Consider the following 15622-nt stretch of genomic DNA (forward strand, 5'->3'; position numbering starts at 1 on the left):
TTTCGCTATTCATTTTTTGACAAAGCGTACGGGAAATTTTTATACGCAAAAAGAACATAGAGCACAGATTTTATTTAAGAGCGCAAAAAGAACAGATTTTATTTAAGAATGTATGCTATGATGTTTTTTAAACGTGTTAACACAAGCAATGGTTGTTATAGTATGAACTCACTTTTTCCAACCTAGGTCGCAATTATTGTTGCGACGCAAATATTGTTGCGACAAAATGTGTTCTTTTTGAAAGTGATCATCCACATTTGCCCCTCCCCCAGACACCCGCATTTAAACCATTTCCCTACTTTTATCCCATCGCCCAGTCCGATGTTTACTTAAATTTACCACCAACCCGAACGCCCCTAGTTACAGGTTACAGTTTATCCCCCACCCCCCAGTTTGTTTACCATTGAACGGGACCGGGGGGGGGGGGGGGGGGGGTTACTCAGTGTAAACAGCACCTATTTACCCTCACTCTCCAGTTTAGCCCCCTAACCCAAGTTTTCTGTTCCACTCCCATTTTTTTTACCTCGCCTATTTTCAGTAAACTGGGTGAGAAGGGGGTGGGTGAAAACTGACGAAGTGTAAACTGTGTGGGGGAGCGGTAGGGTAAACTGGTGAAGGGGGTTGTTAAAAGTGGTGATTGAGTTTACGTAAAGTATAGAAAAAGTTCAGAAAACTTAAATAATTTAATCTAATGTGAAAAGTAATTTTTTTGTTGAAACGTTATACGTAGCAACCGCACGAAACGAGAAATGAGATAACTTAGAAAACTATTTGCAAAAATCATAAATTCTTAAAAAGTACATTATAATTGATTATAATCTTTTATAATAGATTAGATTGATTAGAAAATTATTATGATTGTTTTCCATTTTAATGGATTATAATCGATAATAATGGATTATTTTGATATAAAAATACTATGATTACAATTCATTTTTGATGGATTATAATCGATTACTTTAGTAATTTTATAGATACTGACAATAAAATGACCGTTTAATCGATATTCTCCATAGAACTCCAGTGCGGGTACTGTTAATAAGTCATAATTCGCTGACGTCACTTAGCAATTTTATAGACTCACAATTGGCGTGCGTCACTTAAGAAATTTTGTAGACACGAAGTTTTACTCATTCAGTTTTTCCCAGTAGCGTTATCGGTCATATTTTTGCCTGTGTATGCGAAGTGCAACTTCGCCTCTGTGTTTGAACCTTGAAGAGAGTTATGAGTTTATAACATTGTCTTAATGGAAGATTTACTTTACAAGAAGATTAATAAGATACAAATGAAAACGTTATTTTTTTTACTTAAGTTTTGTTCTTTGGACTCAGTTTGGTGTTAGTGCTGTGGTTTTAAAAGCGACCTCGCTGAATGCAGTACTGTAAAAGTAAAAGTCGATGGTTTTAATGGACTCAAATCTGTGTCGTACTACCTGTGATCAGAGAACGAATTAGATAGAATATTACAAACCGGTAACCTCCGAGAATTCTTAATACAGTTCCCATTTTTTCATAGTTTCTAGCAATTCTTTCACTTTCTGTGCATTACTGAAATTATTCAAAGCGAACAGTGCGCAGTGGTCGCGTCTGTTTATATCCCCTTTTTCGTGGACTGATTTTGCTACTGCATCGTGCAATGTCCTGGCTATTTCGTCTGTGTTTTCTCCGTCTTTTAGCATCACTCCAACATTTTCTTTGTGAAAATCAAATGGTGCCCATGACTCCATGCCAATGACTGAGGCTCCACATGCCAGCGCTTCAATGAGAACCATGCCGAATGACTCACTCTTACTGGGAAGTACAAGAACGTCTGTAATGTTGAATAACTTGGCCAGTTCTAGTTGACCCATAGGTCCAAGAAAGTAAGTGTTCTGCAGTCGCAAGTCTTCATAGGCCATGTCAACGTATGTTTTCACTGACTCCTTCATGGCGCCTCCGGCAATTAGTGTCACAATGGATCTTCCTTCATTCTCCCACAGTTTTGAAGCATTCAATAAAACTTCCAGGCGTTTAATTTCATCCAGCTTGCCGCAAAACGCTACGATGTGTTCAAATGACTCTAAATTGGGTAATCCTTTTTTGTCGCCAATCATAGCTGGAAAGTTAGAACTATCGCAATTCTCATACAAAACTTTATTCCAGTTCGAAGCGAGTTTGTTTCGGCCTTCTGAAGTATCAATCTTTCGGAAAATACTCTGGTCATAGCCTAGGTTGACAACTTTGATCTTTTTTGTTGGAAAGTTTGGGAAAAGTTGGCTGAATTTCGACTCTTGAAGTTTCGTCATAAAAACTCCCTGGACTAGTTCATTGTTTTCGAATAATTCTACTTCTTCTCGAATCCAGGGATAGAAGCGAATAGGGAAATCCGGATTCTGTTGCAGCTCATTCAAATATAAGAGCAATCCGGTTCCATGTGCAAACACAAACAGGGGAACTCTCTTTCTCCCTTCCAGTTCCCTCCTTTTGTTCACTTCGGTTAGAACCACTGCATTGTTGAACACATGATGGGCCATCATGAATTCCACTGGTCTCCCATGTTTCTCCTCAATGTAATTTATGTATTCGGCCGATTTTGAAACCAGAAGATCCATGTAACTTGAAAACTGGTCAGTACTCAGAGAGTGGAATCTAAGCGAGCTCTGCGGGTGAACTCCTTCGCAAATTGGCACCGGGTGGTTCAACTCGACAACACGGTAATCATCTCTATCTACTGGTGACTTGAGAACATTTGATGGCCACAGAGAATAGCATTTCACTCCTGGCAGGTCATTCAAGGCTCTGTGTTGTAACTCGTGCACTATGGCTGACCCTGTAGTAAACTGCGAGCTCTGTTGCCAGTTGTGACTACCAAGTGCGAAGACCAAGTGCTCAGTTTCAAGCATTTTAACACCTTTTTAGTTCAAATTAAATTATGTTATAAGTTAAAAGCTATACTTTTTTATATCTGGTTAACGAAAAGTATGATGAGTTATTGAATATAAAATCTATGAATTGTTCTATTACAAACATATATCTGTGACAATTTTGACGGCCAATTGTTTAGTTTTAAGCATTTTACATCACTTTTTTAACAATTTAAAGTTGTATTCAAATGAAATATACGTTATATTAAAAAAAAATCTGGTAAACAAAAAGAGTGGCAAAGAGTGGAGTATAAAACTTGTGACTTCTTTTTTATGGTAAGACTATTGGCTCTCTTTTCAATTATGAGTCGCAAGACCGCAAAAGAGAACTGAGAATTAATTCAAATACTCCTCTGCTTTTTGTTTTTAGCATGAACTGGTGGTATCATTACACAAAATGTCTTATTTAAACTACAAGTTCACTTTTTTTGACTAAGTCGCACTTTTTTGGATAGAAAGCAGTACTAAATCACTCACAATTGATGCTAAGGCCTTTAAAAACAGAATTATAAATGATTTCAAAAACTTGCTATGTTCAACGTAGCGGGTTAGATACCGTTTGATTTTCTTTCCGAGCTTAATCGACGAATCAATTTATTTAATGTTTTTGTGATACATTATGCTAAAGGTAGTTTGTATTTTTGCCTTCGTTCGATGGTAAAACTGTAATGATTGATTGGTCGCGATTGATTACGAAAATAAAGTCTCGGAAAATAGGTTATTGGATATTTTTTCAGGATTTTAAACTTATCTCGAAAGATGTTTTTAGGTTTTTTAAACATAAAGTCATGGTTCCAGATAAATTAGTAATGGTTCCAGCTGCTTTATCATCTCAATTTTTTGTTTTAGATTTTAGCTCACTGCAATTTCAGAAAATTGTTTAAATGTTTTTTGACCTAAAAGCTGAAAATTTGCTGAGAAAAAAAAATACGTTTTTAAATTAAACAGCCGGTTGTAAATTCAGCCGGTTGTTGTGCAAGTTGCACAGAATTTTTCGACCAAATTCCTAGAAAATTACATTGAAAAATTTTCATGGTTTTTTTCAATTTAGTGTTGTTTTTGTGCGTGGTGTGGCAAAAGTATCTGCAGAAAATCTGAAATGCAGATACATTTCACAAACACAGTAAAATAAGGAAATGGACAAAAGGTTTTTGTCGAAAAATGCTTCAAAAAAAGTGGAGTTTCTTTAGCTAGGATTTAGACCAAAACTTCAAAATTTTCAGCCGGTTTTTCTCGAAACTAGGACATTTTTATAAAGTTTTTAAAAATTTGTCGAATCAGAATTGGAAGGTTTCAAGTTGATAATATTTTTCTTCTATTTAGATGATTCTTCGGGGTGAATGGTCACACAGAAAATATTTTCAAAATTTTTTAATGTTCGAAGCATGAAAAAACTTTAGTATGATATATTACTCGACCCATTCCAGTGACTATTTGTAGTACCTGATTTTGCATGGAAAACAAAAAATAAATAACTAAAACACACCCGAATGCAAAATTCTTCCCCATTTTTTAAAAGATCGGAGCAATGACAAGACTGCTCGAATATCAAGACTGCTCGATGTGCTGTTCTTCAAGCTGAAGAAAACTTTTGTCTTAGAAAAAAAAGATAAAATAGTCGAAAAAAGTATAGAATTATTTCTTTTTTCGTTTCGCCTTCTTATCTCTCACACGCCGTGTTAACTACAGAATTCAATTGGGACTGATTTAGTTTGTCGCTTATACGTGTTATGGTAACGCAAAATATTGCGCTTCAGTTTTTCCACTTTGGCATTTTTCAAACCCCGATAATTTTACAAATAATAAATAGTTATTATAATCACAGGTGAAAAATGTTTTTAACGTTTAATTATAACAAAATCTTTTATATAGTACTAAAATTTTGCCAAAATTTTTTGGTTAAAAAGTTTTATTTGACTGATTGAATAAACCAACGCAAGCTTAAATATTTTGTACTTTCTTCGAAAGTCGGAACAATAATGTTTAAACAGGTACAAAATAATTTCACAAAAGTTTTCATTTGTGTAATGTTATCATATTTTGTTCTCCCATCCGCAGCTGTCAAAAATATGATTTTGTTTTATAAAAATTAATGTTGAGCAATTAACAATTGAGGTTTTTTCTCAAATCAAGTGCAGGAGTGCTGCTATAAACGCTTCCTGAATTGGCTTATAGTTTCAATAGATTTGAAAATAAATGAGCACTGCCCATTGCATCAAATTGCTCAAGATTTATGTTATTGTTTGACTATTGCTAAACTGATGAAATTTCGAAAAATATTTATTTGAGCACAAAAATGCTATTGCGACTAAAAAAGAAAAAAATCCCTAACTTTTGGTTAACTTAGTAAAATGTTTTTGCAGCCATGTAAAATTTATTTTTCACTAATTTTTTCAAATATTAAAACTGTGTGACAACCATTATTCGCAATAATGTGCTTTACATTGATACGAACATGGTTTTTATTATGAACGGAGAAGATCCACAAACATGCCGTCAAATGTTCTAGAATTTTTGGACCTTTGATAACAGCAGAGCTGAAAATCGTTTTTTTATTATTTTAAATTAATGGATAGCTGTAAAAATAATAGAAGTAGTAGCTCCATTAAGCAATTTGTTAATATCATCTCCATCCACCTCAAATCGGGTCTGCTGATCTCTTAATAACTAGCATTGCATCGATTTTCTGTCCCTGGGCATCAGGCGGCCGATCGCAGCATCCTCCTTCATTCACGCATGTCTAGATTAGCATTCAGACAGTAGCAACAGTACAACAGAGCAGCAAAGGCGATTAGTTTAATTTCACTCAATTTGACGCAATTAATAATGCACACATCGGCCCAAAGACTGATTCTTGTCCATAATCAATTGGATTTAATTATGCGCCTGTTATATTGTTGTAACTGTCCCGCTCGAAAGTATCGGACGCTAAAATAGCACTTTTATATCAATATTCTCCGATTGAGAAACGAAACACGGAGATGTATCTATCGGTGGGGTGTGTCGGTGATTTTCAAACAAAAATGATTAAATTCTCAAAGAAAATTTCTGGGACCAGGTGAACAATTTACCCCCTATATTACTGTAAGGAGGAAGTTTTTCACTCGATTCCGAGCAATCCTTTTCAGCCAAGCAATCCGTTGTATTTTTGCAAACTGAATTACTGTTTAAACTAGTCGTTTATTTTTCAAGGGGGTATCGTTCTTTCGGCCAGTTTGGGGCACATTTCCGGGGCATTCGAAAAAAAAGATTGTTTTCATTTTGGTCGGAACAGATTTTATTTTTTAATGAAAAATAAGAGGCCCACATTGAAATAAAAGTCTTTTTCAAAGACAGAGAAGTTGCTTTCAGGTGGGATAATGAAGATTCAAATTATCCGGCCAGATCTTCATCCGATCCTGTCCAGTGTCATCAGACTGGATTTCACAGGCAGACATTTTAAAACATCAAACAGACAGATAATTTTTTATTGGAAAGTGGAATTTTAGCAATTTGTCTCTAAGATCACATATTAGGAGCAGCTGTTTGGTTTTGTCTTGAATTTTTAGCTTTTCAGTCTGAAATCGGCTTTGGAGGGATTAATTCGGGAATGTTAAGCTAAAAACAAAGTGCAATATTTTGTATAATGTCGAATTAGCTCTATTTTTTAGATGTTAAAGTGCGAAAAACCCTTTCTGCTAAGCGGATACGTTTTGGCGTGGTGAAGGTTTAATCCGCGAAAAATTTATTGAAATATTTTTGAACAAACCAATATTAGCTGGAGCTCCTAAACATCTCACGCATTACCATAGAAGCAGAGAACTTCTTAGTTGAATGTTATTAAAATGTCTGTCGCGGTAGATTACATTCATGCATCTGGAGTTTTAGGTAACAATGAATTTAAACGGCCAACTAAGCAGCTCTTTAGATCCCTCGCCTTTTAAGTGTTTTTCTCTTTTTTCCAATTTCTTAATTTTTTTTCCATTTCTTTGCCCTTTTATTTTTTAGGGAACAATATTTAGCAAAGCACTCTCTTGGCGGCGCTTAAAAGCACGAACAAAAACACGGCCTGTCATTTCTTTTGTGTGGGGCGACATATATTTAATTGAATTAACATCAGTGCTATAAGCGAAGGTATTTTAAACTAATTAAAATCAATGTTGAAAGCCTATCTTCTGCCTTTTAGCCGGCATTGGATGATTAGCCAATTTGTCCCCGGGGCAAAGTCCAAAAATGATCCTAATTCGCCCAACTGGCTAACTGCAAGGCCGTGCAAATCGTTTTTATTTCAAGCAAATTTAAGAAGGCGGCTCATCTCTTAATCGGAAGGTGGCACCCGATCAACTGAGTAATTCGGGCAATAAACCCAAATTTACCCTCACTGGCTAATCTGTATATAAACATGGCAGTTTAGGAGATAATTCGACCGCCTCTAGTTAGCCTGATTAGAAATATCCAGGAAAACGAGAAGGCAGAATGGAAAACGATCTGGCATTGTATCGCACTAGGTTGAGCCGCACCACTTCTTATAATTTTTCGAAAAGGTTGCCAAGAAAAGCTGGAAAAAATGATATTTTTTCATTTTAAAAAAATGTCGGTTTTTCGAGTTTTTTGAGCATTTTGTTTAAAAGGAAGGGATTGGACAGCAGAGGCGGCGTATCGACTAGCATAAAGTCGACTAGCATATAAGTTTGAAAGTTCAAAACCGTATCGAATAGCATAAAATTCGAAACATGGTAGAAAAACGGGCTTGCTATCCTAAGTCTTGCGTTTTCTAGAAAGCAGGAATTTGAACTCTATGTTTTTTTGCCTGCATCGCTAAAATGTGCAACTAGGAGCTTGCAAGCTTGTTGTTAGAAATCGCTAAAATGTCGATATCTTTTTTTTCCAAACAACGCATCATTTTGGCGGAAAATTTGTGCATCAGCCAAAAACATGATATATCTCCCCTATTTTTAAGCTGCATAATATCTAAGAAGAAATTATCAATGAAGATATTATAATCCACGTCTACCTGGCAAAGTGACCAAGACAAAATGTTTTTCGGCACAATTTGTGGGTTCGAATCATCTAGTTTGCTTTTGTCTAGTTGATTAAATTTTGCGCTTGCAAGCTTTGCCTCTGTGTAATGCTTGTGATTGAAGTTTTTCTGTACTTTTATGTTTGTGAATGATGTTGGACGACTGGTAGAGGAGTGTTCAAGAGTGCAGAAGTAAATGAGTGCCACAACCAAAAATGTGCTTCAGATTGCAGGAAATGAACCGTTTAGTTTTGGGAACATTTTTTTAAAAGTTAATTGCTATTTATATTTTTACTACCAAATCGGGAACATTTTTAATTATTTATTGTAGTAATTGTTTAATTGCAAAAATTAGAGAAGTAGTTGTTTTTTCGATTGATGTCAAAAGTAATTACAGCAGTTTTTTCGCTCTCTTCTGCTAGTTATTTTAGTTTTTAATTTTTTATTTGATAATATTTTTATTTTTTTGCCACTTTTATGTTATAGCCAGTTTCTAGCCGTCTACTTTCAAAAATAATTACAAACGTGCCCAGTAGGCAAGCTGCATTCAGGTGGTACCTCAATCCTCGTAAAGCCTTGTTTTGAAAATAATTTCGGCACTCTTGTGTTAAACCCTGGCGAAATGTTCATGGGTTTGTGATAATACCATGTCATCTGCCCAATAAAATCTTCTTGAAAATCTATGAGTTTGCAAGTACAGTCGGACGAGCATCGCATCTATCGTAACATTTCTTCGTGTCAATAAAAACAAGATCAATGATAGAAAGACTGAATTGATATTTGATATATAGAATATAAAATTTTTAAATGTATTTAATAAAATTAAGATTTATTGTGGCATTTTACTGCAAATGTTGCTTCACTTCACATTGGTTCAGTTGATAACTTCTGTCATTGAACTCTTCTGTTTGGCTGCATTCAGTGTTTGTAATGATTTGTTGTGCATTCCTGAAACAGAAACTAATTATGTTAATTTTTTGGCTTTTGGAAATACGACTGAAATACAAAATTAACCACCAAAATTTATTTTTCAGTTTGAATAATTTTTTCTTTCGTTTTTTTTCTGTTAAACTCATGTTTGTATTTGATTATCCTTCTTTATTTTAAAGTGTAATATCTAGCTGGTAAGGCAGTCATTATGAGATTAATAGTGGTTAAACTGCTTTGAGAGTTGGCGATAGAAAAACAACTGGCTGACCATTCCGTGTGGTGCTATAGTGATGGGATGCCTGCATGAGTGAAATATGTGACAATAGCATGAAGTGGACACTATGGGTAAACAATTACAGTTTACCCGCTGGGCAGGATTGGCACCAGTTGCTCCATTACAGTTGTTCGCAATGGGATTTTACAGTTAGAAACCACATGAATGAATTTGTGAATTTTATTCAATAAAAGAACCTGAGTTCTAAGAGGAACCATAAATCTCAGTTCATGTTTTGATACACTGATTTCATATGATTGATACACTGAATGATTTATTGTTGGTGTCATTTGTGATAATTATTGTAATTTGAAAAATGAAATACAATTTATCTTAATGTTAAATCGTATTTCGTACACTGTAAACAAATTCGTCGATATTAATGTTTTATTGTGCCGTAATCAGCATTGAGCGGACTTAAGTTTTTGAAATTTTGGTTGAATTCAAATGTAAATTATGATTGTAAACTGTTAATTCGAATTTTTTGTTAAATTCATATGTAAAATTTCAAATTATTAGAGATGTTACTGTGGAAATAATAAGTTAGTAGGCAGGCGCGGATCTGAGAATTTCTCAAGGGGCGGGCGAATTTTCAAAAACAAATTTGAAAATTTTGTCGATCTTTTTTTTAGGTCGACCAAATTGATTTTCTGAGCTCTCCCAAACCACTATAAAGACCCTAATTTGACCAAACTTTCTGCGCGAGAGGCGAATTTTTGAAAAAGGCTTTTTTAGACTCTTTTTAGAAAATTCCTACCCCCCTCAAAATTAGTATAGATTGGCGCCAAAGGCGCCTTTAGAAAAATTTTAAGGTCAGTCAGCCAAAAATGGATATCTCAAAATAGTACAAAGGGTCGGCAGGGGTTCGAATCCCTGAGGGGGGCGTCCGCCCCCCCCCCCCCTCAAATCCGGTGGTGTTTGTAGGGAATAACTCACCAAGAAGCCAAGGTGCAATAGGTTCCTTCTTCACTTTCTTCTTGGTCGAACACTTCTTAACAGCCTCCCCGCCTCTACTAGCACTGTTTTCACACTTCACATTCATCTTGTTCACGCCTTCCCCTTCTCCTTCTAAATTACCAATGTCATTCAGTGTTGTCTCATTCATCTCTCTCGACTCGTTCTTGCCATCGTCTTCGTATTCACCCACTTCGTCGTCCTCTTCATCGTCCTCCTCCTCCTCTTCTTCTCTGCTTCGGAGTATGGCGTCTGGGAGGGGGAGGGAGTGTCTGACCATGGCCCCATAGAGGCCATACTCGGCCATGATGGACGCCTTGCCCCACTTCTTCTCCTTCTTCCTCCACTTGGCTCGTCTGTTTTGGAACCACACCTGCAACACATAAGGACACTCATATTAAATGAAATTTTGCCGAAAATTAGACAAAATGATGTCGAACATTGATGAAGATCTTCATGTACTGCAGCTAAAAACTTGTTTTCATCTGAATCAAGAATCCATATGATTACTACATTGAATGACATCTAGTATGAGTCAATCAGCAATCAATCACTTCATTTTAGATCGTTCTCAATTAAAGTTTTTATTGTTTTAGCAGTTTCGTGGTGGCTTTTGGATATGTATTTTGTCGCGTAGTAGTATTTTGATAGGACAGGAAAGCGCCATGAAGAGATACCGACCAGAAATCAATAGTTTAGTAGTTATTATAAGTTGTAAGTTCTCAATTAAAGTTTGTTTTGATAGATTGCTAATTGGTTGGGGCGATTGACAACACGTGTAACTCCACGTGGGGTGGCCATACCTACAATTAGAGCATAAATTAACCTGTAATTAGTGGGCCGGCCGGTTTAGTTAGTGATGTGTTGATATGTGTGCAGTGTTTGTGGTCGCTTGTGCGAAGGGGGGTTGGGAAGTGAGGTGCGGGGGACACGTTATTGATTAACAATCAAGTGTCCGTCACTCCATCTGACACTTGTCACAAACATAATACCACCTTATATATCTACATACTACTACTATCCTACATACTACTACACTTAACTTATAACACACACGAACAGGACATAGAAGGCCCACAGCTATGGCCCCAAACTTTCATGAGTCTCCTCTTCTACAACGAATGCAGAGGTAATAAACAGTACTAAACAGCAGTCTTTACAAATGCAGACTAAACAGCCGAAACCAAAAATGACGTCCAGCTTGCAAAAAAAAATGCTTTTTTCCTTAGATCTCATTAAACCTTATTTTTGCTATGAAAAATAGGATCTACTTAACAATCTCTCCTCTCCCCCCCCCCCCCCCTATTGTATCTATTAAAGAATCTTCCTCCCCCTACCCCCCTATTGTTTCTACTAAAGAATCTCCCGTTCTTTCTTGAAAGGGGAGAGATTGTTAAGTAGATCCGAAAAATATCAGAAACCGTTAAATTTTTGAACATTTGCTTGTTTTCGGCTTTATCAATTTCGGCTTTGTTGAAGCCCTCAATGCGTTAATTGAAGAATGGGTTTGCTCGCAACTTGGCTGTCGCCGACACCGTGCGGACGGGACCTCGCCTAAAGCGAGAAGTATCAACAAAGTGGGTCTGCTAATAAATTTTACCTAAAGTCAGTTAGTATTACAAGCAAAACAAGTCAACTTGTGAATGTTATTATTAATATTACTACTATTAACTTGTTATAACTTAAGAGGAAACTAAACTAACTGCAATGTCATTGGACAAATCGAGCTGGACCAGCTACCAATGATAGATCTTTGTAACCAGTTACCAATGATAGATTTATTTATTTTTTTCGCAGTACTTGCTTCGAAGTCATTTCAATAAAAAAAACCTGTTGCTGTGCAAGTAAATGAGTTCAAAACTTAAAATTGTAAATAAAAGCCAAAAATTCTGATCACAAATTTCTAAGTGAATCGACTAAAGAAATTAACCCTACGCCATAGATTCTTCCAATCCCTTCGAAATGAAAACGCTTAAAAGCTCTTATAAATACAACGAACTAATTCTATATATACACTATGCCATAATGTCCAAAACAGGTTAAAACGATAATACTTAAAACGTGAACTTTTACTTTGTCCGAAGAATGTCGTGAGGTGACCTTCGGTACCTCGTTATCCTATGCATATTTTATATAAATATATTCTATCAATACTTGATGGTGCGATAAGTGGCCACCCGCACTGGAGGTTCATCGATAATAATTGATTAAGAAGGATTATTAGTGACAAAAATGGGATCTACTTAACAATCCCCCCCCTTTTTTTAAGAAGGGGGGGGGGGCTTTTTAAGAAGGGGGGGGGGCAATTGTTAAGTAGATTAAGTTAACGCATTTTCGACCAATCAATGCAGCAAAATTCTAATTCTCAATAGAAAGCTCAGTGTTAATTTACTGCTTTTATTTATAGGGGTGGCAATTCTTAAGTAGCTGCTCTGGGAGTGCTCGGAAAATCAATTTGGTCGATCAGTTTTTTTTTGAAATTCCGCTCCTCTCGAAAAAATTCTAGATTAGCCCCTGAACTAAAATCCATCTTTCATAGTTTATTCAGCTGTTTTTAGGCCTTTTTGGAAAATTTTGATTGCAAAAAAACACATTTTTTCGGCACGCCCTCCGCTCCCCCTCAAAATTAGTATATATTGGTGCCCAAATCGCCTTAAGAAAACTTTTAGGGTTGGTCGGCCTAAAATGGATATCATAAGAAAAACCAAAGGGGGCCCTTTGGTTGGTGAGGGGGTCGAATCCCTGAGGAGGGGGGTGCGTCCAAACATGTAAATAGTGTTAATGTTGCGTGCAATTGAAAGAGAAACGTATTGAAGAAAAACGATGCTTACAATAATACTAAAAAAAGTTTCATAATTTTACGTTAGCCACGTCATGAAACTCGGACAAAAAGCTCAATAAGTAAAAGTTCAAACAGGGACGAAGTATAGTAGTAGTAGTAGTGGTAGTAGTGTACCTGTATCCTGTCCTCGGGTAGTTCGGTCTTGTTGGAGAGTGTCTCCCTCTGGACCACATCTGGGTAGTGTGCGTCCTCAAACGCCCTCTCCAGCTCCTCCACCTGGGACACACTGAAGATGGTCCTAAAAACAGACAAGCAGACGGTGATGTGGTGATTTGGAACGAGCTTCATTTCATATATGAAATCTGCACTTTTTATTCTTTTTTGCTTTTAAAACACGATGAACATAGCCTCCAAAAAGCAAGAAGCATTTAGGTGTGGTCCTCGAAAGAGCAATTCTGATACAGAGTGAAGTTTATTACTCGTTCAACCAATTTTGTTGACAGAATGCATGCCATAAAGTTTGATTTTAAATGAAAACTAAGATAAATCTGAGGCTCATATCTATCTTTTAAGGAAAAACTCCCTGTAAAAACTCTGTCAGTTATGAGTGACAGTCATCTAACTGGTCTGCGTAAATCTTGCAATTAACTTCTGCTTAACTGACCTGTGTCTGCGTCTGCATTTCTTGTGGCTGATTTGACCTGTGCTTTTGTCCACTTGCTGTGGGAGGGAGGAGAGTAGAGCGAGAGGACATCCGGAGGGACTGACATCCGAGGACTCGGAGGAACTGCAGCCACCTCCGCCTCTCATCTGCATCTGCTCCACCAGTCTCGTGCTGTTTGAATTGTGAATGTTGTGGTTGCTGTTATTGTTGTGGTTTTCAGGGGGTGAGCAGATAAGCGAAGAGGGAGTGGGAAACAAAACTCCTAAAGTTGAAAGCTTTCTATTTAAAAACTAAGACAAATTGGTCCAAAAATTATATTTTGGTTTTCGGGTTTATAGACCAATAACTGAAAGTGCCTTAAATTTCATTATACCAGCATTGAGCATCAAAAAAACAGCAAAAAACCAGCATAGAAAACTACAGTTCTCAAAGTACTTCGAAAAAAAATTAAAAGAAACAAAATACAGAACAATTGTTCAAGATGTAAATGACTTAGAACCTTCTGGCTTTGATGATGTATGGGACGTTGTGGCCATCATGTGTTGCGTGTGCTCGTAATGTATGGCTGCGGACAATGACATCATCTGCTGCTGCTGCTGGAGGTGATAATGTGCCAAAGAAGAAGAAGAAGAAGAAGAAGAAGAAGAAGAAGAAGAGCAAGAGGTGAGAAGAGGAAGAGCAGCAGCTGACATCTCATTCAGATGAGACTGTGCAATCTGACTCAGCTGCTCATCACTGATTGGTGAATGCAGACCCCCAAGTGTGTGACTTTGGTTCCTAGAGACAGCAGTGTTGGCGGCGGTGTTGCCTGTTATTGAGTTCACGAGACGACTCCATTCAAGCAGGTCCATGTTATTCGGCGATACCATCATCTAATGAACATTAATTTCAATGAACATTAACTTCTAATGAACAATAATTTCTAATGAACATGAGTTATAAAAAAGTTTATTTGGGAATACTTTTTCAGCAAAAGAATTTTCACGGAAGACGTTGAAATTCGGGATTTTTCTGGAATTTAGGATTGAAATCTATATAATCGAAAAAAGCAAGATGTTCAGAAAAACAACGCCATTTTTTTAATCTCTGATTTTGCAAGAATTCGTGCCCTAAATGATATAATTTACCTGATGATTACTGGCTATCTGATTTGAGATACTAGTAGGAACATTTGGAACAAAAGGTGCTGGAAGCGGTTGGCTGTGAAGACCCATGTTTATATTTGGAAGAAAATTAGAAGAGTTGTTGCTTGGAATGTCTCTTTGGAAAAGGCCCATCAGAGCCGTCAAATCGGAGATGCTTTTTTGTGGGTCGAGCCCTGGATTGACCCCAGATATCAACCCGGAGCTCGAATCTGGCATGAAATTGTTGAATGATTGTCCTGAAAATGATCCCTGCAGCAGATTTTGTAAATTGAGCAAGTTGAATATGGAATGCATGTTCGAAGAATCTGCGTCCAAGTTTTTCAAACTCTCAACCAGCAAACCGGCAACACTCACAGGAAGATTGAGAAGGTTGTCGACTACCTTCAAGTTCAGAGGCTTCGTCGGCGACAAGAATTCTGACTGGATGTTTCGAGGAGCCGGAGGATTTGATCCATTGTCCGAAATTCCCAGAAGATCTTTGATTCCAAACGATTTTATTGGACTGGCTGCCATGTTTCCAGGAGAGAATGTTTTATGACTTTGAACAATTTTTTGCGATAAAAAAATCGAAGTTTATCTGAGAAGTTTGGTGTAATTTTTATGAATGAGCAAAAGGAAAAATTGTTTTTATCGCTTATCAAGATCAACAACAATTTTTTGTTGTTAAAGTGAATTGAATGATTGTTTGCTTTGGTATCCAAAAAGTGATTTGACCAGTCCAAATTATCCGGACATGAAGATTTTTAGACTAAAATGCGCTAGTTAGACGAGAACAACTGACCAATCACAGCGCAGTATTCTCAACTGCCAATTATATGTCAAAGATTGCTAGTGGCAATGTCTTTGCATTGGACTATTTAGACGTGCATTCGTATCGTGGGGCGATTGTTTAATTGAAAAGGGCAAAAAACACAAGCTGAAATTAAACACAAGATTTCAGGCAGCTAATAATTACTTGCTTGTTTACAAATG

At 36.7% G+C, this 15622-nt stretch overlaps 2 protein-coding genes across 2 annotated transcripts; both read right to left on the reverse strand.

Moving 5' to 3' along the window:
* Window positions 1-1489: 1489 nt before the first annotated feature.
* On the reverse strand, window positions 1490-2881 carry LOC134851994 (uncharacterized). The gene has a single exon (XM_063868270.1). It carries the CDS (start codon window positions 2879-2881, stop codon window positions 1490-1492), a length of 1392 nt encoding a protein of 463 aa, XP_063724340.1.
* A 5800-nt stretch (window positions 2882-8681) lies between these two features.
* Window positions 8682-15361, reverse strand: LOC134851995 (uncharacterized protein DDB_G0271670-like). Its single transcript, XM_063868271.1, has 6 exons — window positions 14633-15361; window positions 14005-14377; window positions 13506-13767; window positions 13016-13139; window positions 10042-10432; window positions 8682-8849 (listed from the first exon to the last, which is right to left on the reverse strand). Exons 1-6 carry the CDS (start codon window positions 15161-15163, stop codon window positions 8776-8778), a joined length of 1755 nt encoding a protein of 584 aa, XP_063724341.1. The 5' UTR covers window positions 15164-15361; the 3' UTR covers window positions 8682-8775.
* Between the last annotated feature and the right edge of the window lie 261 nt (window positions 15362-15622).

This window comes from Symsagittifera roscoffensis, chromosome 7, assembly GCF_963678635.1.
Source record: "Symsagittifera roscoffensis chromosome 7, txSymRosc1.1, whole genome shotgun sequence".
NCBI classification, from domain to species: Eukaryota; Metazoa; Xenacoelomorpha; order Acoela; family Convolutidae; genus Symsagittifera; species Symsagittifera roscoffensis.